Below are 26,038 nucleotides of genomic sequence, written 5' to 3' on the forward strand. Positions count from 1 at the left end.
ATATGGGCAATACTCCACAATCCACTCCTTTTCATTTTTGACATTCTTCTTTTTCTTCTTCGTTTATTAGCCATCCCTCTCTCTCTCTCTCTCTAACAATATGGCGAGCCTAAGACTTATGTTGTTTCTTGTAATTTGATGATGGTGTCTTTCTTTGACATCAATAAGCATTGGCGTGGGCGTTACGACGTCAAAAGGTTAACAAAATTGTGTAACAGGATCATTTAGTGAGTTGAGAGAGAGTAAAGCTTAATTTGGTGTGGGATTCCATGTGATGATCATGTCCTTTGTGATGTGCATTTTTCTTTTCCTTTTTGACCAATTTCTAAATTTACAAAGTGTGTAAAATATTTTTAGCCAATACATTTTAATTTTATTAAAATTCAAATAAAATTTACAAATAGAATAGAAGAGATAAGAAAAAATAATGCAAAATTGTTTAGTTCCCATTTGGTGCAGGTAGTTTAAAACCATACCTTTTCAATAATACACTCTTTTTTACTCTACTCTTTTTTTAAGTACCAAATTTTCAAACCATTCAATTTTAAAAAGTTGCAAAAGTAAACAATATCAAACAGGCATTTGGTCACTAAGATTTGAGTCCATCGCACCAAAGGACCAAATGATTACATATTTTTAGTTACTTGGTTAAGATAATATTACACAGTAACCCAGATTTAAGCTGATCTTTTTAATAAGAAGTCAAGTAAATTTTGTTTAACATATTGATTTGTTGAATTTGACTTTTAAAATCAATTTTCATAAATTAGTCTCATCATCATAGTTTATTCAAAACTATCAATGACTTGACCCGCTATAATATGATAAGTTAAACTGTCAAAACCAATTAAACTCGAACTATAATAATTTTTCACTGTCCACAGGCTTCATTAGCTTAATTAAGAATCTAAGTTAAAATCATTGTGTACAGCTCATTTAGCATCTTTCATGTCACAACACTGAACTGATTTACATAATAATAGTTCATGTCCCTTTTACGTGGTTTGGTAGGATGCAGACTAATAAGTAATAAGTTAACAATAGGTGCTAATTTACATTATAGTATTGTCAATGTTGATGTTGCTAATATTTGTGTTGTTGTTTTAAAGTAACTCTACAATAAATTGAAGTCTCTTTGTAGCTAACGGTGTCTTCTTATATTGAAATGGAAATGTGTAGTTAAAGAGTTTTTCTAGTACTAGCTCGTAGCCTAAAGTACTTCTATTTTCTATCATACTTTTTAATCTTCTCTGTCTTTGGACAAGACTAAAAGAAACGATAAGTTCTAAGGGATATTATTCAAAATATAAGTTTAGTAACACAATATTTTTTTTTTAAAATAGTTGATGTAACATGTTATTATAGATATATAATAAAAGTTATGGCATTGATGGATTTATGGAATACAAATACTTTGTTTTGGTTTTTGTGTTCTACTTTTATATTTCAAAGGCTTTGAATTTGGATTCATGAGCAAGTACTATTACTTTTAAGTCTGCATTACAGCTTATCACCTTATGATTTTGTATAAATAAAAGAACATTGCCTTAATTCAAATTAGTTTCTCTCAGTAACCAAGAAATTGGACGTAGTAGTAGATATCTGAAGCTGAACATCTGATATTAATGATAATACGAAGTGGCCCATTGGGTCAGAAATTAAAAAGGAATCTTTAGCCCTTTTCATTACTTTGTGGCATGCTTGCTCATAGAGGGGGAGTTTAGTACAGTTTTTTAAAATTTGGGTTTTTTGAAAAAGTGAGATTTTTTAAAAGTGCAGTTTGAAGCCCAATACACGTTCCTCAGGGGGCTCAGTCCAACACTTCAACAAGCGCGTCCCTTAGGCCACAGCCATATTTCAAATGTATTATTCCATATAAATTGGGCCGCATGTGGCCCTTACAGAGATTCACATATTGCATTTTAGGCTCTGGTCATGTCCTAAAATCTTGGCGAGAAAGAAACTTTTTTTTTTTTTTTTGGTTGAGAATCTGGCGAGAAAGAAACTTTTATAAAAACAAAATGATGTACTAATAAGGTTTTGAAGATGGATTTGGGTTGGAATGAAGGTTGAACCAAAATTAATGATGTACTAATAACTAATTAATATAAAAACAAATGGAAAGATTTGTACAAATTAGCAATGTTAGTCAAAGGTTTAGAGAGGAAATGGTTCGAACGGCGAGAGTAGAAGCATATTGTATTTATTTTTTAAGTAATGTTTATTAGATCAATATCTAATGAGTTTTAAATGCAATGAAACGTTTTTTGCAATTTAATACAGGGTGCTTTAAAGTTTAAATGTAATGAAAAGCCCATCTTTAAAGTTTTAATTTTCCCCCTAAAGTGACTAGACTTATATCTACATAATATATTGGTTGATTTTATAATATTTTGCCACATAAATTTTTGAGGTCTCACAATTTTATACACCATTATTCTAATATATATATATATATATATATATCACTTGAATTTAAAATTTATTTTTTTTATTTAAACCCTCAAATAGAATCTTAGTACATCATATCATATCTCTTTTTTTATTGAAAAATGAATAATTCTATATATAAACAGAATCATAACAAAATGTCTATTCAGTAAAACAAAAAACAAAAGAGAAAAAAATTATATCATATTAAAACTTTTTATAGATTGCATAGGTTACTGACTAGTATATAAATATTAAAAACAGTTGTCTACTCGTGCAACACCATCAATCTTACAAATACCAACTCCAAACAATGTATTGGATTAAACAAACATAGCTCAAAAGGACATCATTTGTGGAGTATCTTCATATTTGATTTAACAGACTTCAAAACATATTCTTTGAGGGCACTCTAGAAGTGTGTCTCTGTTTTGGTTTTAATAAAACATAAAAGTTGAGTGATATCTTTCAAAAACAAAGAATTACATGTGGAGGGACTGAACCAAGATCATTGGTCCAGAACCAAATATGGATGGAACCAAGTGTGTTTGAGAAATTAACAAATGCGTAACCACATTAAAGAAGATTTAGTTGGAGTGTTAAACAGACCTAAAATCTTATTTCCATTAATGGTACTCCGAACTACCATCTAGAAATAAGAGACTAGTGTCAAAAGAAAAATGTGCATTCTTCTTATTGAAACACTCCATAGCTAATACATTATTTTTTGCTCTCTAGTGAAATTTTTTTGTTGAAAGTATAGTAAATAAAAAGTAAAAAGTAAATAAAAATAAGTAGGTGACTCATGTGAGACTTACAAATAATAAGAAAAATAAGTTATAAATTGGCTTATAATCAAGATTCAAATGCTCTCTAAGTATTGGCGCAATCTCGAAAGTCCCCTAGAGGATCACAAAGAACTGAAAGAAGTAACTAGAAAGTTCATCTCTACTGCGAGGAGATCGTGAGTCGTGACAAAGAAAATGTAAAATCCCAGTATTCAACTCCTTCAACCCATTAGTATTACACACAAACATGCATGTTAAAATATGAATGTTTTACATTTTACTAGAGAGGTGAGCTATGTCCTTTGCGTTAGGTAATGGTAATTTAAACCATCGACAAATCTGGTCACGTGGTGGTTTAGATAGTTAGATACCTTTCTCTCTATACGCTTATTTGACACAATATCGGATAATGATTAACCCAACTCATACATCCGTAGCAACACAATGGGTGAGAGTTGATACACCCCCCTCATATCCCTTCTTCTGCTATATGACAATTCACACTCTTCATAGTCACACAGTGACGCTAATGAGGTACCTACATTCATACTTTATGGGTCCTATTTTTTTTTTATATATATATATATATATATATATAAATAGAGGCGGAATTATAAATTTTTGTTAGAGGCCAACTCCTATTTTTATAGGTTATGTCTTTAAAAATGTTTAATATATATATAGGTAATGTAAAAGATTTTTTTTAAAAAAGGGGTTTGGGGGGGTGGGGGGGTTGTTGGGACTTGGGAGGCCTTGGCTCTAGTTCCACTCCTAAATATGTATAGGGTAAATTCTATTAACATATTTTAAGATATGAACTAATGTCAACCAGATCCAAGACTTTTCAAAACTAACTAATATGGTCCTTAAAGCCAACTTAGTCCCTAAAACAGCTGAGAAAAAATAACTAATTAGTCTAATAGTGTTTAGGGACTAAGTTGGCTTTAAGGACCAATTGGTTTGTTTTGAAAAGTTTTGGACCTAGTTGGTATTAGCCCAAACTTCAGGGTATGTTAGTGGAATTTACCTTTTTCTTTCTTTTTTTTATTTTTTTAACTTGAACTTTTATTAAGAAAGAAAAATGAAGGAACAAAAGAAGTACAATCATCCCTACAAACATCAGCAATAACAAGAGAGAAATTGAACTTATTACAAGAAAAAAGAAAAAAGAAAAAAGAAAAAAAAGCCTTTTAAGATTACCAACCAGTTTAAAAGTAGCATGGGCTGCATCGTTACAAACTCTACTAATCCAACAAAAATTGCAACTCAAAAAAGTTTTAATTACTAATTTCTAATTTGTCTCTAATATGTATATAAGTATATAACACTCCTCTCACATTAGGATAATTCCTACAAGTATAGGGTCGAACCCCAAGTGAGATAAATGTTACCTATCCCATTACCACCAAATATCGCATTATGTCGTTTAGATTGACCTTAGACTGCAGCCTTAAAGACACACTGCTTTGTCTGCAATATCTATAAATATATATATATATATATATATATATATATATATTATAATAGGTGAAACTAATTAGAGAAACTCAAATTAAAATTACAAATTATAGTTCCAATTTTACACCATGTGTTCTAAATTATTTATTCTTAAAGAGTTTTATTAAATTTCTTAATTTTAGAATCAAATGTGAAATTACATCATAAATATTCATCCAAGTGAGTTATTAAGTACAAAAACCAAAGAGTCTAGAATAAATGAATCTTAAAAAAAAAAAAGTGCTTCACAATAATTTTTTTTTTAAAAAAGGACAATTTACATTTTATACCTAATAATGTCCTTAAATTTTTTTTTTAAAGAGTTAACAAAATATAAAAATGACTATCAATAATATTTAAATTATATTATGCATCTTATTATATATTTTTAAGTATTTCTATGCATATGCATGAGATTACAAGTTAGTTTAGGTTAAGCTAAAGCTACTTTTATTATCTTTTTCTTCAATTAATTATGGAATTTTATTGCACAACTAATCCAATACTATTTACCATTTAAAGAAGTATACATGAATTAAAGTAAATAATTAAATACTTGTCATCAAGTACAAGTAGTTATAAAAAATAATTCACATCATCCTCTCTCACCAAATCCCCACTCCTTTAATTTGGCCCTTAAACAGAAAAGATTGTGTTACTTAAATTAGTTGAATCCAATCTCCTTGATGATACGATGGTTGCTGGCATTTTGGATTACGACCGTTTATAATGCCCAGTTATAGCACACTGACCTTATACCACTAATTTCGTATGTCGTTTACATGGCTCACAAACAACCTGCGAGGGATTCTTTACACCAATTATATTTTACTAACTTTGATCATGTTCTGAATGATTGTCTATCTCGTGCTAGCTACTGGTTTTCGTTTCTGTCGTTTCTCTCAATAAAACGATCAGTCAGTCTAAGCATGGTGATGACTGATGAGCTGCAAGTTTGGATTGAGTTCAAACTGATGAAATAGCTCTGATGAAATAGCTCTTCTTGTCACTCGTGATTCTATGCAGTCTCTTTTAGTATTTATCCAATAAATTAGACCTTTGAGGTCTGGATTCTCAAAAATTAAAGGAAAAAAATAAATAAATAAAAAAAAAACCTTGGGAGTATAAGCTTTAAGTCTAGGGCTGTAAATGAGCTTAGCTTTGTCGAGTAGTAAATGTTCAAGCTCGGCTCGACAGCAAAAATAGAATGTTCAAACTTGGCTTGAGCTTGATATGAGCCTACAAATAATGTCCAAGTTTGAGCTCGTTATAAAATATAAAAACTTGAGCTCGGCTTGGCTTGGCTTGATTCATTAGTCAAACCAAGCTCGAGCTCAATATCAAGCCCATTGTAACCTAAGGTAAAAGGAATAATAAGAACATTAAGCTTTTTGGACGAGGTCCAATGACTGGAGCCACTCAGGCCATGTCAGAGAGAAAGTCTTCTTGGACAAACTCAGTTCACTTCTATGCAATTATCATGAACACCATGACTAACTACTGTCCGATGACCAAGGCCTAGCTTTTTAGCCTACTCTCTACAAATTTATTGTTTGAACTTTTAACGTTCGAACCCAATACACCAATTTGGGGTCGTTACAAAATTGAGTCCTTACATGTATGTTTTTCCCCCTTCCCATATAAAATTAAGGGTCATGATAACAAATGCTTATAGGGCAATTGTTTATAAAGAATATTAGGAAAGTTTTAATATTATTTTTATAGGAAATATAAAAAGATGTCAACGTAATTAATTATTTTATCATTTTTCCATAAAATATTTTTAAATATATTTCCTAAACTAATGTCTTTAAGGCATTCGTTAACATTTCCCTAATAGTAAGAATATTTCACATTAAGTTCTAAAGAACTAAACATATTGAGTAATGCTATAGTCATAAACTATTTTACAACATTTTTACAAATTGTTGTTGTGGCCAACTTCTTACTAATTTGCATCTGAGCCCACCAATTATACATAAAAAAATAAGTTTATGAATTACATGATAAATAACATTATATTTGCATGAATTTGTGTTAAGAACATAGAGAATATATAATCTAACAATGAGATTTTCAAAATACTACCCTATAAAAAATTATTAGATAGCGTAATTTCATTTAAAATTACCCAGATGTAACTTGATTTTATTCATGTGACCCAGCAATACACCCAAGTTTTTATTTTTTTTATTTTTATTTTAAGTGGGAGTAATGTGGGGACACGGTGCGAACACAAAATCTTTTGCAAGTTGCTGCCATGATAAAAACTGAAGTTGCTGAGGCACCTGAAAAGGGAATACAACAAGGCAGCACATGTTTTGGCACAAGTTGCTAAGGCAGCTGGGATATCTCAACAGTGGAGAGGTTTAGAGCCCCCAATGATCCAGAGGATTCTTCTAGTGGATAGGGCTAAATGCTAATTTTGTTATTGAATTCCTTGTATATGCCTTTCTTTGGGCCTCTGTTGTACGCCAATTTCAGGTTAATGAAATATCCAAGTTCAGTTTCAAAAAAAAAAAAAAAAAAACTGAAGTTTTACTGTATTGAACTTTGTAAAATATTACGCGAAAGATTGCCTTTTTATATGGGTAGAGTATGTGGTGCAGTACAATAGTACGATGGGCCTAGCTAACAAGTTGGGCTCATATTCTAACAAAAATTATAATCACATGAGTTGGCAATTTGCATTTATTGGCTGCAATAATTACAAAATTTTGGGTTTTTTTTTTTTTTAGAGTTTCAACTTATGGTGTCTGTTATAATTTTTTATCATCAGACCAAGATACCGATTGGTTTTTGGTGTAGGCGAAGATTGAACCTCATATCTCTTATACAACCATTGAAGACTTTACGAGTTGAGTTAACTGAAACCCACAATTTTGGTATTATTCTTTTACTTTTATTGAGAAGCCAAAATTATTATTTGTCTAAGTTTCATAAAAAAATTTTAAAAATTATTCCTCAAAAAAAAAAAAAGTTTCATAAAGAAAAGTATTCTTTTTACTATCATAAAAAAAAAAAAAAACTCTTTGTCTAAGTTTTTTTTTTTTTTTTTTTTGGAGAAAAATTCTTTGTCTAAGTTTAATAGGCGCTTGTTTAAGTACTTTTATTTTTGCAACAAGCACTTTTATTTTTATGGGTTATAGTTATCTTAATTGGTAAAAAAAATTTCCATCAAATAAAAAAATTGTCTATACAAAAAATCGATTAGTGTCTTGGCTTAATAATAAAAGACAATTATTTTGGAGTAGACGTTATAGGTTAAAATTACACTATATCTAACAACAACAACAACAACAACAACAACAACAAAAAAAAAAAAAAATCCATTTTTAGTTCATGCCAAAAAGAAAAATTGCATATATTGACTAAGTAACGTAAAGAGATTGTCACAAACAATTTAAAAGGTAAAATTTATTCTCTAATGAAATTATATGTATTGAACCAGTAATGTAAATAAGAAGATTATAAAATTAAAAGGACCAAGGTGTGTAATTTACAAGTCGTTGTAATTTTCCCTTAATTTATTATTCTTTTTATTATTATATATATAAGAAAAGTAAACTTTGGAAAACGTATAAAAATATTACGTACAATTTTTACTATATTAAAATAAAAAATGGTAGAAGAAAGTAGCAACCTAACATCACTCTTTTAATTCTAGAGCCAAATAGATGGATGCAGTTCACACACGTTACACGCATGAGCATTATAAAAACAGCTTATGATATCATAGAGTTTCCAAAACCAAAACAAACAAAACCAACGACTTGACGACTTAGTAGTCACTGTTGAAGTCTTCAACGGAGCGAAAAAAAAAACTACTTTGCTCTAGTAGTCGAGGAGTGAGGAGAGGAGGACACGTGTCCTCTTGAGCCCAGCCGGAGAGTCAGAGAGATGGAGACGACGCCGTTGATCGACAGCGGTGACTACACGCCGGCGAGGAGCTTGGCGGAGGTGAGGTGGGTGTTTTGGAGAGAGACAGTGAAGGTGTGGAAGATAGCTGGACCCATTGCGTTCAACATTATTTGTCAGTACGGCACCAATTCCATCACCAACATCTTCGTCGGACACATCGGTGCAGTCGAGCTCTCCGGCGTAGCTATTGCTCTCTCTGTTATCGGAACTTTCTCTTTCGGTTTCATGGTCTCTCTCTCTCTCTCTCTCTCTTTGTGTGTTTGTGGTCCCAAAAAATAATTGTTATATTTGTGTCGGTTAACCAACTACCAGTCTACTGCTACTACATGTAGATATACAAAGCTGGATGCATTCATGTCTATGTGTGTGTGAGAGAAAGAGACTGTATGTTTGCTTGCGTGTACGATGTCGATGTTATTCAATGAAGCTCGTTCGTTTTTGTTTTCAAATGGCTTTTTTTTTTTTTTTATGTGTTTTTTTTAGGTACTCCACATGCCATATTCGATAAGATTTAGACTTTTTGGTTTTTGAGACAGGTAGATAGATCGTGGTGAGGGAGATTGCAATGACCAATAGATTTGTGATACCGTAAAGAATGTCATTATCACTATATTAAAACTTAAATCCCAAAACAAGCTGCCTATTACTGAAACTTAAAGTTATCTGAAAAAGTTAGATTTCGTAGGGTATAGATATACATTAATTTTGTGTTACAATGAACTCTAAGAGCATCCCAGTGAGGGTGCTATCAACCAATTCTTCAAATTAAAATTGTGGCTACAGTAAAGTAGCTAAACTTAAAAAAATTTAACTTTGAGCTACGGTAGGCTTCTATCTATAGCAGTCCACCTGTAGCTCAAAACTCAAAACAAAAAAGAATATTTTAATGCAAAGTGCTATAAAAAAGTATTTTAATATATTGATGGTTGTGGTTGTTGGTTATTGTGTTAGATATATTATTTTATTGTATTGTTTATATTATTTTAATGTGTTGAATGTTAATATAAAATCTTTGTTATTTGTTGTAGGGTGTATTATAAAGTGGATTGTTAAAATAAATAAAATAGTGTTTTGAGTGGCTAAAAACTAAAATTTTTAGATGTTTTATTGTGAATGCTCTAAATAGGGTATATATAGGTGCTAACTCTAGGCTAAACCTATACTACTCAATGCCTTGAATTCTTGTGAATCTTTTTTAATTCTTCTGTCCTCTTTTTTGTCTTGGGCAACTAGCAAAGGTTTACTGTATTATATAAATCTTTGTATTTTGTATTATATACTTTTCTTAATTTGAGTCCCAAAGTGTTTTTTTTTTTAAGAAAAAGGTTTAGGTGGAAACATCACAATTTTTGTGTTTGGTTTATGTACCTTTGCAATGTCAATCCTACAAAGCGACTTGTTCATCGATAAGCCTTATGAAAAACATGAAATTTCCATGGTTTGTGCATCATTTAAGCTAAGAAGGGTTGGTCAGTCTCAACTTTTTGTTTTTTGTTCTCATAATTTCTCTACTGAAAAACATATCATAACCATCCAAAGTGGATGAAAGTTGTTTCTCTAATGAGTTACTTTCTAATGGTCAAAGCTTACATTGTTCGCTCTCAGGGAATAGCTTGATTATGCACATTGTATGTTTGTCATGTAATACAATTAGTTCTATAGTAAATATGTAGCACACGCCCTGTATAGATGTCTTATTAGTCAATGTTGATATCTTCATCTACCAATATTTCATTTTTGTTTGGACAAACAAAGCCTGAATTTATTATACAAATTTGTAGCTTGGTATGGGGAGTGCGCTCGAGACGCTTTGTGGTCAAGCATTTGGTGCTGGACAAGTTCACTTGCTTGGCGTTTACATGCAGCGATCATGGATTATCCTATGGGTTACCTGCATCATTCTCTTGCCAATTTACATCTTTGCGACCCCAGTTCTAAAGCTTCTGGGGCAAGAAGATGATGTAGCTGATATTGCAGGAAGATTTACTATATTAATTATTCCTCAGTTATTCTCACTTGCCATCAATTTCCCTACGTCGAAATTCCTTCAAGCCCAGAGCAAGGTTAATGTGATTGCCTGGATCGGTTTTGTGGCTCTAATATTACACGTATTACTGCTTTGGCTTTTCATTTATGTATTCGATTGGGGTTTAGCTGGTGCAGCCATAGCATTTGACATCACAAGTTGGGAAATTGCTATAGGTCAGGTTGTCTATGTTGTAGTTTGGTGCAACGAAGGGTGGACTGGGTTGTCCTGGTCGGCATTCAAAGAGATATGGGCCTTTGTTAGGCTCTCCCTTGCATCAGCAGTGATGCTTTGCTTAGAGATCTGGTATTTTATGAGCATAATAATTCTAACTGGTCACCTTGATAATGCAGTGGTTGCTGTTGGTTCCCTATCTATTTGGTAAGATACATAACTTGTGCAGACTCTATGTGAAACATATACTTGGGCATAATAATTTTAACTGGTCACCTTGATATTCCTGTTTTCCTTTTGTTGGTTTGGTCTGGACTATTATGTCTCATTTCTATGTTTAATATTCTGAATTTTCCTTTGCTTCTTACTTATTGATTAAATTTTATTTTTCAGCATGAATATCAATGGGTGGGAAGCCATGTTGTTCATTGGAATAAATGCAGCTATAAGGTACATGACCTATAATCTGAATTCTTTTCACAGCATTTTATGGCAACTGACACTTAAGGCACCAAATTAGACATGGGTGACCTAAAAATAAGTAATTATGATATAAACTATGACATTATCAAGTGTTGTTGTAACATACTCCATGAATTTAAGATTCAATTAAAAAAATTTAAAGAATTTTGGCAAATTGATTACAGGAGTTGCTTGAGATGGAAATTGCTGTAGTATAAAGAGCTTTATACTGTGTTGGGTTCCATGGAAACTTTGCACCTTGTAGAATGCTTTGTATATGGCATAATGTGGCCCTGTTTTGATGCACTAGGTTGACAAATTATGTTGCTCACTGCATTTAGTAATTGTTGGTGTGAATATGTGTGTTTGTATGCATCTTGCTACAGTATGTGTTTGCTTTTGGTCTATCCTTGTTGTGTTTTCATTCTTACATACATTATTTTATTGCGTAATTTTTCGTTCCCTTTTAAAAAAAAAATTTGTTACTCCATAGTTAATTTTCTTCTTTCCTGGTGGCAGTGTCCGAGTTTCCAATGAGCTCGGGTTGGGGCATCCAAGAGCTGCGAAATACTCTGTTTATGTGACAGTCTTTCAGTCTCTCCTTATTGGGATCTTTTTCATGGTTGTTATCCTGATAACTAAAGACTATTTTGCTGTCATATTTACAAGCAGTACAGAGCTACAAGAAGCTGTCTCTCGCCTAGCAGTCCTCCTTGGTGTGACCATGGTTCTTAACAGTGTTCAACCTGTGATTTCAGGTATCATATTATTTGGCTTCTCCTACTTCTATGTTCTATAGTAAACGACGGAATTCCTGCCCTTTTAATATCTATGGAATCATTTTTGTAGGGGTTGCCGTTGGCGGTGGGTGGCAAGCATTGGTGGCTTATATAAACTTGGGTTGTTATTACATTTTCGGGCTTCCATTTGGATACCTTCTTGGTTATAAAGCAAATTTAGGAGTGATGGTAAAACATTTCAATTCCGTTTGTACTTTTAAGTTATTTGCTTTGAAAAAGCTTTCCTATAAATGCCACAATATAAGCTTTGTCATTGTCTCCAGAAACAGAACAGGGCCTATTATATCTTTTTTACTTTCCATAATAATCTGCAAGTATAAAGTGTAGTCTGATAGTTGCAATTTGGTTTTATCTTTGCTTATTGGCTATTAAAGGGAATAAAGGCCTGAAAGAGGGAAGAAGAAAGAAAACATATTTACTTCCATTGTTTTTGCTCTCCTTTAGTTCCTTCACTAATCTATTTCGGGATTGTAGGGACTTTGGGGGGGCATGATAAGTGGAACTGCTCTACAAACTTTGCTTCTCTTGATTGTACTCTATAAAACCAACTGGAACAAGGAGGTAAGGGATTTTTTTTTACAAGCTACACACTAGATTCTTTATAAAGTTATGCTTATGACATGAAGCAGTAGGTGATTGTTTCATTGTACAAATATATATATATATATATATATATTAGCATGATGTTTTGAAGCTTTTAATTTACTTAGCCTTGGAAACATTTGGCTGATGATGGATTAAAAATATTTTTATTTAAAAAGAAAAAGAAAGTGCACAACCTGATAATTGATTTTACATCTGATATATATAGATGGATCCTTCCTAAACTCTTTCATAGTATGTGTGTATGTTCATATCCCTTCAAATATTGACAAGAAGTCACTGTCAGGTGGAACAAACAACTGAACGCATGCGGAAGTGGGGTGGCCAAGACATCAACATCGAGAAGATAACCGATAATGTGTGAACTTGCTTATTAACAAACTGGATTATTATTACTTCCAAGTTCCAACAATTTTGAAGTCCTTTAAATGGTCTCAAAATAACTAACGCCCTAAGACATTGCATGTTAATGTTGTTCGGGGTGTTACATTTAGTTTTTGCATTGTAGTACTCCAGTTTTCATATTGGCCACAATTTTGAGGCTGGAGTTAGCAGCATCTGCATAATTGGAGATGCATGTTGCAGATCTTTGATTTAAAGAGTCCTGCTATCTCTGAAACTAGCTAGATCCAGTTTAAATGTATGCGTTGTAAGCTTAGCTGACATTATTGAAGATGGTTAAGATTATTTATTTTCCATTTTGTCTTAATGTTTACAAGTTCTTTTTTAACAAAAAGGTTATAAGTAAATTTTATTACTTCTAGTTTTAGAGGTTCCTTTTTCTGTATGCAATGTTGTGATAGTAAGGTAGCTTTCATTTGAATAGTTAGGAATTTTCTTTCTGTTTTAGGGACTTAATGTCATCAGCCAGTTTGTTCAATGTCTCACTGCTCTGCACATTCTATATGATACAAATGCATATTCCAGCGAGTAGTTTGACATTTTAATTCTATGACTTTTGGATCTTGAGAAATATTTTCTGAGTGGATATATGAAAACTCTGCATAAGGTTGTGTATGAATCGTGTTATATTGTACAGAGTTTAGTGTATTTTCCAACCCAATTTGACTTCATCGAATTGAGAAATCTTCAATTCAACCTGATATTAGCTCTAAAAAGCAAAAACCAAGCCAACCGAATTGGTAAGTTGGATCATTGGGCTATTTTCTCAAGGGTAAGACTTAGGTACAGTACTAAGATGCTATTCCTTAGGTTCCCTTCTTAAAATTATGCTATGTGAATTTTTTCTCATGCGATAGAAGTGTATTTTTTAGTTAAGTATCTACGTGGCAGAATTTTGAGAGGGGAACTTGAGGAACAGCACCTAAGGTACTGTACCTAAGTTTTGTCATTTTCTCAAATCTATTTGAGTCCATCTTTCAATCAAATTATTACAATTTAAATTGAGCCTAATTCTCCAATTCCAGTAAAATTAAGTCTCAATAATCAAAATAAATTAAACTAACACATTTAAAATAAACCCATGATCTAAAATAAATCGAACTAAGAAACCTAAAATATACACACATATGTATATTAATCAATTAATATTGTGCTTTGGATAGGGTTACTTGAATTAAAAATTTTGACAGCCCTAACCTAATCCAACCAAAGTTTCAAATTAACTTAGAACTCAATTCAACTTATCAAACCATGAAATACCAATCCAAAATGTTGGGTTGGATTAGGTTGTGTCCGGCAAATCATTGGGTTTAATGTACATTCCTAAATTAATTTCATTTCTTGGATATAAGTATTGTAATTTTATAAAATATATATGCGAAGGAACACCCTTCCCCCTCTCCCATTCATTTACGGTGCGGTTAAAAGTCAAATTGTCTCTACTAACTTATGCTCCATTAAACATGGTGCGATTTACCAGTTATAGATGGATGTGTTGTGAATTGATAATTGTGATACCAGTTATAGATGGATGTGTTGTGAATTGATAATTGTGATGATAGATGTAAAATGCACACCAATTAATTAATGAACATGAATATTCAAAAATTTAAAAATTTTATCGAAGGGATTTATTTGAAAGGAATTAATTTCTGCTAGCCATTTTTAAGTGAAGCAATTTTAAAATTATAGACATTATTTTTGAATGGAGGGAGAAAAGTTGTGACGTAAGATCTTAGAATGAGGACTGAGAAGGCATGTGTTTTAGTTTCTCCAATCCTGTCCAACATTTGAGGAAAACTGAAGGAACTATATATTGATGGTGGATATTTTATAAAAATGAATTAAATAGTAAAGTAAAAAAGCTTCACAGATTCAACATCTGAGTCAGGATGGCCGAGTGGTCTAAGGCGCCAGACTCAAGTTCTGGTCCTCTAACGAGGGCGTGGGTTCAAATCCCACTTCTGACAATTTTTTCTTCTTATTTTATTTTTTTCCCCCGACCCTTTTTTTTTCCTACACTTTACTAACGCTTTGGCAAAGAACATGCCACTAATTCTGGGAAAATTGCCATTGGATGGAAATTGGGTTCAAGTATAAATTAATGAAGGTCTTTACTTTGATTAAATTATCTTGGTAATTCAAAACTCAATCCAATAGAGAAGTTTTATGGTTTACACTTTACACTACCACCATTATTGTACTTCTTTTTTTTTTAGAAGGACCATTATTGTACTACTGGTGTCTGGTGAAATAAGTAAAAAGAAAAAGAAAAGAAGGAGGAGAAAACCATTTGAACATTTGTTCTACCTTCATTTATAAATAAAACAGGGAAAAAAAATCATTTGAACATTTGTCACTATTCACTAGAAGAAATTGCTCATCCTTTGGCTAATGTGTTGATATATTTATATTTATATACATCTTTTATTGTTTTATATGTTGTCTTCTTGGGCAATGCTTCTATACTTATGCCTTAAAATTGTAGTTCAGAGTCTTCAGACTATATATATCATAATGGTCTAGAATGATGGGATTTTTGCACTGAAATCTTATAATATCTCAAAGCTAGAAACAAAAAGCCCTTCAGCAAAAATACCTTGTTTTCTTAACACCACAGTTGCTAATTGATTTTTGGAGCCAAAGTCATCATTTCTTCTGCATAGTATGCTGACAATTTTTGAACAATTGTATGTTATGAGACCTAGCACTTAAAAAAGAAGAAAAAAGAGAGACACAAATGAATACAATCAATTACACAAAAATGATTTAAAATTAACTTGTAATACAAAACTATATTCAAATTTCGATAATCCATTAAATTTTATCTTAGCCTATAATACAAGAGAATTGTTACGCTCAAAATATTTTTACAACACTTCATAGATAGTAATTCGTTATTAGTTCTAACTTGAATCCACAACTTAAATTACTTTTTTTCCCACCCATAACAACTATTAAAATATTAGCCTTAAATTACTTTTCAATAATCCATTAAATTTTATCTTAGCCTACAATACAATAGAATTGTTACGTTTAAAATATTTTCACAACACTTCATAAGTGGTAAGTTGTTATTGGTTCTAATTTGAATCTACAACTTAAATTACTTTTTTACCCACCATAACTACCAATAATAATTTGCCACTTAAAATTTGTTGTGAACATAGCATTTCTCTACAATTAAAACCAAAAAACAAATAATAATAATTGAGAGATGCTACATCCACAACATTTTTACAACAATCATAGGTGGTTAGTTGTTATTGTTTCAAATTTGAATCTAACATTAAGATTACTTTTTTTGCCCCAATAATAACTGTGGGGCCTGAAATTCGAAATCCCAGCCCACTTCACATTAAGGGCCCAAATCCCAAGCCGAGGAGCCCTACTACCGAGGACGTATGATGAAAGCCCCTTAATGGCCCAAGAATGTGGCCGAGGACGATCTCACGCTCAACACCTCACAAAACGCCTGAAGAAAAGGACAAACTCAGTACAAGAGCAGTACAAACGAGAAAGTTGCCAACACCATAATGTGGAGCCCAGCGCCTGACAAGCCCATACTCCATACCATGCTATCCAGCTTTTCCCAACCACTCTGACGTATGGATTGATAGGACGAGTAATTACCCCAAACAAGGAAAAACTGACACGTAGATGAAGAACGGGAAGTGAATACTAGTATAAAAGGGAAAGAGAGCTAAAAAAGGATGGGGGATGACGAAAAAGGAGGAAGAATGGTGAGAATGTAATGCTCCTCGGACTAATTCCGAGGAGTCAAACCTTTCAAACTACATCGATGTAAGGCTCAGCTATACAGTCCAAACCTATCTTTGTATGAGCTCTCATACAAATAGGACCAGACCGATGCCCAGCGCCCAAGAGCAGGCCTTTCCAAACCCACTCTCTACAAATCATATTGTTCGGGCCCTTTACATACGAGCTCAACGTCATCCTTGGGTCGTTAAAAATCGTGTCCTTACAATAACAATCAGTAATAACCTGCCACTTAAGATTTGTTGTAAAAATGTTGTGAAATTATTATGAACTTATCATTTCTCATAATAATTAGTTATAATAGAATCGATTAAAAGCTAAAATTTTCGAACAAAAATTTTCTTTTAAAAGCATATTCAAAATTGACATGTTTTGTTTTTTCCTTGAAATAAATAAACTAACTCAAACCCATATAAAAGGAGAGGAAGAGATTTTTGTGTTTAGAACCTTTTTTTATTATTATTTATTTATTTATGAAAGTTTTTTTAAGATTTATACATTTGTGTAATGAAGTTTATTTGTGCGTTTGTCAATCAATCACTAAAATAAAAGTGAATGCTCTAAAATGTGTGAAAACACAAGAGCTATTTAGACCCCAAAATTAAAATTACGGTTCAATAGATTTCACTCTAACTTATACTAAGTGCAGAAAAGAGTAAATGCAAGTGTATAAACAAACAAACTACTCTAACCCATATTCATAATAACACAGCAGTAAAATGAAAGGTAAAAGAGTAAGAAAAAAAGATGCAAACACAAGATAACACATCGATGTATTATCGAAGAGGAAATCAAAGTACTCGGCATAAAACCTCTCGGCATAAAACCTCTCCGCCGCCCTCTAAGCGGTAATCGATCCACTAGACAATCAGTTGGAATACATAGGTTAGCAAGAGACCCTCCAAGTCTAATCTACCCAATGTACCTAAGCTCTCCAAGCTCCTACTCCAATAAGGTTTCTTGGAACCGTGTCTTGTCTAACTTTCCGGATCCCGCAATACGCCCGATTGCATCCACTAAGCCTCATCGGCTTCTTTTGGCAATTCCCCAAAGTTTCCCAAACTCCAAAACACTCTTTGCACTTTGAAAATGTGTGGGTTGTGTTTGGATATAAATCTCCTCTCAAGGTATGACAATGGGAGAGGAAAGGAGAAGAGGCTATAATGATTTCTCACTAAAAATGGATAGCTCTCTCTCTAAAAGATGGGTATGTGTGTTGTAGAAAACCTATCTAGGGTTTTTTTTTTCTCTGAATGACCTCCTTTACATTTGTGGGTAATGAGGGTATATATAGTATGAGTGAAGGGTAAGAAAGTCACACTCAAAAATCCTCCAGGCAGAATATTTCGCGACTACCTCGCGGGAAGGCCTTACCCATGAGACCCTCGCGAAAACGACAGCGTGGCACGACTCTTCAGCTTCCAATCATGTGCTCCTCACATGCCCTTTTCGCGAGAACCCTTCTCGCGAGTTAGTCGCGAAATGCACTAATCTTTAGTTAAGCTTGAGTCTTCACCAACTTAATACTAAACTCAATATAATAAAATCCCACAAAATACAAGGAACAAAATTAAAACAAATACAATACTTTTTGTTATGAAATAAAGCCAACATAAAATATAGTTGTAAATCGCAACTTTACAAAAAGAAATGTGATGAGACTTATCACACAAAAAAAAAAAAAAAAAAAGCACAAAAATAACATTGCAGTCATTAAGTGAGGTTTTTTTTTAAATTTTTTTTTTTTTTTTATACAAGATATGAATTATACTCTAACCTAATCTAAATATATATGTGTATGAAACTTCCTCCTGAAAACTTAAATTTCGGCTCTTGCCCCCTCCCCCCACTATGCAAGAACTTTGTATTATGAAGTAATCATCATGCTAAGAGTGTGAGGTAGTAATTACTGACAAAATAGTAACTAGTGTCCGTTAGTTCTTACAGTTATATGTAAGTAGCATTGTGTTAATAGGCATTGTAAATTGTCCACTAAGAAATTACTTTATGTCAGATTTATTATTGACATTATAAGGTGTAGAGCCACTAGAGTTAAAAATTTTGAGTCTCACTTGTAACTTCGGTGATATTTTTAGCCAGTGGCGGAGCCAGAATTTTAGTTTAGGGGGGGCAAGATTAAAAGATAGTATTAAAAAAAAAAATACATTAATCGATTATAGTAACGAAATAAATAAACAATTGTAAACAAATTTAATAAAAAGTAAATGTTGCATATTGTTAAAAAAATATATATTAAATGGCATTTCATTGATATGAACAAGAAAGACAAATGCCATGAATAATGTAATAGGTAAAAAATAAGGGATATACTATGTATACAACATTTTTTTAACGGTTTCTCAAAAAAAAAAAAAAATCTAATTTTAGTGGTAAGTTCAAATTAAAACCAATTACATCTTACATATATAATTTGTTATAAAAATATTTTAAATATAGCACTTATTTATATTTTTATCATTTTTTTTTTTTTTTTACTTTAGCTTTTCGGGAAACTTTTTTCCTTACTTTCCAATTTGCTTCTTTAAGGGTGGAGTGGACTAGCTTTTCTCTTTTTCATGTCAAAAGGGTGGGTCAAAGTGTCAAGCACCTTAAATAAGCAATGTAATGCCCCCCCTACAAAACTAGTAGTTTGGGGAATTTTTTTACAAAGTCGGGATCCCCACCCCCCCCCCCCCCCCCATTCTGGCTCCGCCAGTGTTTTTAGCCTTTCTCATAAATCCATTCCAATCTTTAATTGATTACACACCTTAATAACTCATTCACAACATGGTGCCAGTTAACAGTTCCCACGTAGATATTACCCGTACTAGGTTGAAATCTCAAAGAAGCTCCGGTTATATCAAACGGCTATGATTGATGGTTGTATTGCTTGTCGAGAGCAGACAGGTATATGGGATCTGCATGTTCTTATTTTACCAGTCCTTTCTCATTGTCTTTTACTCTGCTTGTATTTTTTTCTCTCTCTTGCCAATAAATTACTAGTACAATATAAAATCAAATTAATCCATATCAAACAAAAAGCATCCAATCCATCAATTCTTGGCCCCCCAAAGAAGCTAGCCTGTTTAAATAGGCCTTAAGAGTTAAGTATATAATATAATGGATTTATTTACCCAGAAAAAATGGATTGAAAGTCACATTATTTTAATGCAGCAACCAGACAACAAATTATTATTGTACCTTCTAAAAAAACTAATTGTATTATAATTATATAAGAGGTCGGTTAGTGTATGCTTTTAGGATATATATTGGTTATTTATTATTAAATTTTTTTATAAAAATTAAAAAAAAAAAGTTGTCAGGAAAATTAGACAAGTTTTCATTTTTCTGTAAAAAAAAAATTAAAATTAAAATTGTTTATTAATCATGCATTAGTAAATCCCTAATATAAAAATGACCTAGCTAGCAGCAAAGAAAGTTCTAAAAATAGAGAAAAAAAAAGAGAAGAAGAAGAAAGCAAGCAGCAAAGCAAAGAAAACAAACAAATCAAAACAGCATTAAGTTCTACTTCCACAGTTCCACTTACACTAAGTTTCTGAGTTTGATCAGTACATGCATTTTCCACAACTGCTTGGCTGACGAGAGGGATGAGCCAACACCCTTTGGACTCTAGCACCAACCACCAGCAACAAGCACATGACACATTGATTTAATCATTTCAATTTTTTCTTCATAATATAAATGGTAGGTGTATTTTCTGACATTCCCATTTCAAGCAAAATCTTTTTCATTATTGCTTTTATTAAGTAGTTTAGACAATGGCCTAGAATGTTGGGACCTTTTACATTGAAATCATATTATATGTCAAAGCTAGAAGCATGAATGATGAAACCCTTCAGCAAAAATACTTTTTTTTTTAACCTCAATTGCTAATTGATTGTTGGAGACAATTTCGTAATTCTTCCGGTATAGCATGCTGACAGTTTTTGAATGATCGTATTTGTATGTTAAGTTCAATGAAGTTATTCAAGCTATTTTGTAGGATGATAAAACAACTTCAGCAGCTTCACATTGCAATTCACTCGATATAATCCTTACAAGTAAAGAGTTTTCTTTTTTAAAACCCCTAAAATGATTTAAAAATTAAAAGTCAGGATCTATGAAAGAAACAAGATTCATTCATAAACTAGCCTTAAAACTTCTTTCTTATTTTTTTTAATCTACCTATCACCTGTTTCTCAATTTGACGAACCAACCAGGTCCTTTGTGGACCAAGAAAAAGATGAAAAAGCGCAACAGCTGAATCTAAAGCGTTTGAAATCTGTAAGTTTTAATTTTCCGATATGGCAAGAGTAACCATGGGCTGTATATTTTTATCCTTACTGCCCCAGTGTTCTTTCCCTTTGATTCCACCTAGATAGGCTAGATTTATTCTTTGTTTGGAGACCTTTTTTTTTAAAATTATTTGTGTTTAAACTTAATTTAAATTTCTGGCTCATCTCAAGCTTTGTTTTATGTTTAGTTGAATTATTTCATCTCAAGATTTCCATTGTTATGAGTAGAAGGTGAAGCTTTATTCGTTTTCAAGTGATTATTAATTCCCATAAAAAAAATAAAAAAAAAATTATTTCTTTAAGTAAGTAAATATTTAACTTTTGTTAAACTATTTTGTGCGTTGCACGGGTTAATTGCTAGTGTAAGGACACGATTTGTAACGACCCAAAACGATATTGGGTTCGCACGTAAAAAGGCCCAAACAATATCATTTATAGAGCGTAGGTTTGAAAGGTTAGGCCTTGGTCACCAGACAGTGGCTTTTTCGTGGCGTTCATACATAGTTAAATCGTGTTCGCCCTAGGAGTCGTTCTCCTGGAGGCGGGCTGGGAGGCTCTGGTTTTTTGCCATTTTTCCCAGCCCCTTCTCTGGATTGCTTACTTTTCCTTTTATATTAGCCTGTGTTCCTTATCCTTCGTCCACGTGTAGGGTCGACTTTTTCAAGACTGATACTTGTCCCATCAGCCTATACCCAAAGTCGTTGGGGATGGTTGTAAAAGTCGGAGAGCATAGCTCTATCAGGTGCAGAGTATTGAATGACAGTAAGGGCAGCTTTCTCTTTGTCCTTGGTCGTTATACTATCCAGTGTACCCTTCTCTATTGACCTAGATATTTTAGATTTTTTCCCAAACTGTTCCTATACCGATTTTGCCCTTCCTTCCTGGGAGACCTCGGATATGCCGAGGACAGAATCATCATCGGCTGTATCTCAAGACTATTTGAGACTTCTATTACCTATCCTCGGCTATAACCTTCCTCGGCTCGGGCCTTGGGCTCCAACGTAAAAATGGACCAGGGCCACAAATTATTGGACCCCACAATAGCCCCTCAAAATCCTGTTGTCCGACTTCTTGGTCGGAGAGGAGGGTTTTGGTAATGCCACGCCTTTATTGCGGTCTGCTTAGATCTGCCCTTCATCAATGTGGGTGCCTTTTCATCTATCTAGGAAACACACCGGACTACGAGACATTCCTTTGAATTCATTCATGATGCGTTCCTGCCGCTTCATTATCCGAAACGCGCCTTTAATGATTTCCCTTTACGAGACCATTTAAATTCGACGGTTTATTGACGGCGTGGGGAAGTGGAGTGGGCATATTCTCGTTTACAGATTTTCTTGGAAATTTGGACAGATTAAATGCCTCCCGTTTTGCCCTTCATATAAGAAGGAAAGCAAGAGGTTACCTCCCTTACACAGAGACCTTTCAATCCTTTTAAAGTCTGAAAACCCTTAGCCTCCCCCAGAGTTTCCCTTACCTGCTCGCTTACACCTTGAACTGTGATACGTCCAAGATAGGAGCGGGAATGAAGAGACCATACCCTTCCAAGAAATGCTACGTTCTTGTGAAGTCCAAAATGGCTCGGTCAGGGCAGGGATGACAGAGACTCAAGATACTTCTCATCCTCCTTTCAGCCAAAATCCGAAACAGGGGCTCGTCGTGTCAAAATTTTGGCGTGACTGAGCTGGGGTCACCCATTATCAGTACCAGCCGCTCTCTCATGAGCATAGCTAACATGGCACCAGTGTGTTAGGAGTCAGGACTGACGCAGGGACAAAGTATCCCTGCTTCTTCCACTCTTCGTTCACTGGTGCCTCCTTTTGCCTCTCTTTCTTCTTCTTTCCACCACCAAATCCATCCTGGTGTTTTTCCTTCTTCCTCTTCTTCTCCTCTCCCACCAAGGAAGGTCCTCCTCTCAATATGGATGCTAATGGGGCAGAATTTGGAAAGACTTGGGAGCAGAGCTTAAAAAGATTTCTGGCTGTTCGTTTGTTGTTTGTTTGTTTTTTTTTTTTTTTTTTTTTTTTTTTTTAACTCGTTTTCTATATAGGCTTGTTTAAGCCCTTCTTTGTACACTGTAATACCCCTTTATATTAATAAAAATCATCATTGCTTCATTTTGTACACTTTATCTTTTTTTTTTTTGAAATGTTTATGCCGTGAATAAACGTACTACCCTGTGATTTTTATACTATGGACGATGCTTATGGCCGAAATCCCAATTAATAAAAAGACCTTGCTCTGTGCTTATTGAAGCTATCCAGCATAATAATGCCGATTTGAACAAATGATACAAATCCTTACTAAGAAGAAAAGGAAGATGTTATGGTGAGCTTATTAAAGGTATCGTGTATAATAAGACCGACCTGAAAATGGGTTGTATACCCCAAATTTGAATGAGGTGATGGCTAAATGCTCGATGCCGCGTAGGAAGTAATCATTCGAGGATAAATAACCCAAAAATGTACAGCCCCTGCAGGTTGCTGAGTAATAAGTCGTTTCGCCATCTTCCTAATAACTTTCATAGCCTTAATCTTTCCTGGTATTTGGTCCAAGAACTGAGCGATTTAGAATTCTACTCAAGTAGCTGACTTCCCCATAGGTTTGAGTCCGAGAACCATGCAATACCTTGGTTCTGTCCAAAACTTGATATTTAAATAGTTGGTTTCCCCATAGGTTTGAGTCCGAGGACCATGCAATATCTTGGTTCTGTCCAAAACTTGATATTTAAGTAATTGGTTTCCCCATAGGTTTGAGTCCGAGAACCATGCAATACCCTGGTTCTGTCCAAAACTTGATTTTTTAAGTTCGGCTATGGTGTGGGACCTTGGTTTAGGGGGATTAGCAACTCGGCCAAGCCTCTAGAACCATCCGTGTTGCTGACGCTACGAAGCGCAGCCCTTAGTGAAGAAACGTAGCCCCTAATAGAACTTTACGCTAGAACACTACATCCGGCTGTTGGAAATGATGTGAGGGACTGTCTCAACCCACTACCTGTGCCAAAACACAAGTCTTCCCCACAGACAACGCCAATTGTAAGGACACGATTTGTAACGACCCAAAACGATATCGGGTTCGCACGTAAAAAGGCCCAAATAATATCATTTATAGAGCGTGGGTTTGAAAGGCTAGGCCTTGGTCACCAGACGGTGGCTTTTTCGTGGCGTTCATACATAGTTAAATCGTGTTCGCCCTAGGAGTCGTTCTCCTGGAGGCGGGCTGGGAGGCTCTAGTTTTTGGCCATTTTTCCCAGCCCCTTCTCTGGATTGCTTGCTTTTCCTTTTATATTAGCCTGTGTTCCTTATACTTCGTCCACGTGTACGGTCGACTTTTTCAAGACTGATACTTGTCCTATCAGCCCATACCCAAAGTCGTTGGGGGTGGTTGTAAAAGTCGGAGATTATAGCTTTGTCAGGTGCAGAGTATTGAATGGCAGCAAGGGCAGCTTTTCCTTTGTCCTTGGTCGTTATACTACCCAGCATACCCTTCTCTATTGACCTAGATATTTTAGATTTTTTCCCAAACTGTTCCTATACCGATTTTGCCCTTCCTTCCAGGGAGACCTCGGATATGCCGATGATAGAATCATCCTCAGCTGTATCTCAAGACTATTTGGGACTTCTATTACCTATCCTCGGCTATAACCTTCCTCGGCTCGGGCCTTGGGCCCCAACGTAAAAATGGGCCAGGGCCACAAATTATTGGACCCCACAGCTAGTAATAATAAATACAAGATGTTTTTGTATTTAACCCAAATCTAGGGTGTTTACAATGTTTTTCCATTTTGGCCCAAAAACCAAAAAAAAAAAAAAACTAGAACCCTAAATTCCTCTAATACGTTGAATGTACAAAATCGTGAAAATTCAATAAAAAATTTTGTACATTAGATGTACAAATTGTCTGGATTTGAAGTAAAATTTTAATACAATGGATACGTTAAATGTACAGAATTTTTTAAATTCAACGGAAAATTGAGTACATTTGATGTACAGATTGTCTAGATTTTGAATTTTTCTTCAAATCTAAATTATCTGTACATCTAATGTACACAAATATCCATTGAATTTTCATGATTTTGTACATTCAACATATACAACGTATTTAAATTTTTCTCAAAATCCAGAAAAATGGTACATCTTGGTTGCATTTGTCATTGGCTTAAAAAGCCAACTTTTTTTTTTATTTATAATTATTTAGCTTATTTTTTTCTATTATTCATGGGTCACATTGCACTTTTTGGTACCATTTATTGGTCTCACTGTACTCCTTCAGCTATTTTTTAGTTTTATTTACAGTACTTTCAGTAAAAAAGTTTTTAGTTTTAGTTAAATAAATTGTTTCCAAACAAGCTCCTAATGTAGACAAATTTCCGTTAAATTTAACAATTTTGTACATTCAACATATCTAATGTATCTAAATTTTTCTTTAAATCTAGACAATCTATACATCTAACGTACACAATTTTTCATTAAATTTAACAATTCCGTACATTCAATGTATTCAACGTATCTAAATTTTTTTATCAAATCTAGATAATTTGTATATCTAATGTACACAATTTTCTGTTGAATTTAAAAAAATCTATATATTTAACATATCCATTGTATTTCAATTTTACTTCAAATCTAGACAATTTTCATTGAATTTTCATAATTTTGTATACTTAACGTATTAAACATATCCAAATTTTTCTACAAATCACGATTTGGATTAGACGTACATTCCTCTTTAAATCCCTCACAAAAAATTTCAACTTTTTCATCTTATACATTTTCTAACTTTTAACTTTTTAATCTAATGGTTGATATTTAAAGTAACATTTCTAACCTTCGATCACAACCATTAAAAAGATATTGCACG

General features: G+C 33.4%; 1 protein-coding gene and 1 non-coding gene across 2 annotated transcripts; both read left to right on the forward strand.

The window, feature by feature from the left end:
* The first annotated feature begins 8,415 nt into the window (after positions 1-8,415).
* Positions 8,416-13,410, forward strand: LOC115960184 (protein DETOXIFICATION 35-like). Its single transcript, XM_031078953.1, has 7 exons — positions 8,416-8,864; positions 10,418-11,043; positions 11,230-11,286; positions 11,818-12,056; positions 12,148-12,266; positions 12,573-12,659; positions 12,988-13,410. The coding sequence occupies exons 1-7, from the start codon at positions 8,616-8,618 to the stop codon at positions 13,063-13,065; spliced, it is 1,455 nt and encodes a 484-aa protein (XP_030934813.1). The 5' UTR covers positions 8,416-8,615; the 3' UTR covers positions 13,066-13,410.
* A 1,579-nt stretch (positions 13,411-14,989) lies between these two features.
* On the forward strand, positions 14,990-15,073 carry TRNAL-CAA. The gene has a single exon. It is a non-coding gene; the product is annotated as a tRNA-Leu (tRNA).
* The last annotated feature ends 10,965 nt before the right edge of the window (positions 15,074-26,038 follow it).

This window comes from Quercus lobata, chromosome 9 (assembly GCF_001633185.2).
Source record: "Quercus lobata isolate SW786 chromosome 9, ValleyOak3.0 Primary Assembly, whole genome shotgun sequence".
NCBI lineage: Eukaryota > Viridiplantae > Streptophyta > Magnoliopsida > Fagales > Fagaceae > Quercus > Quercus lobata.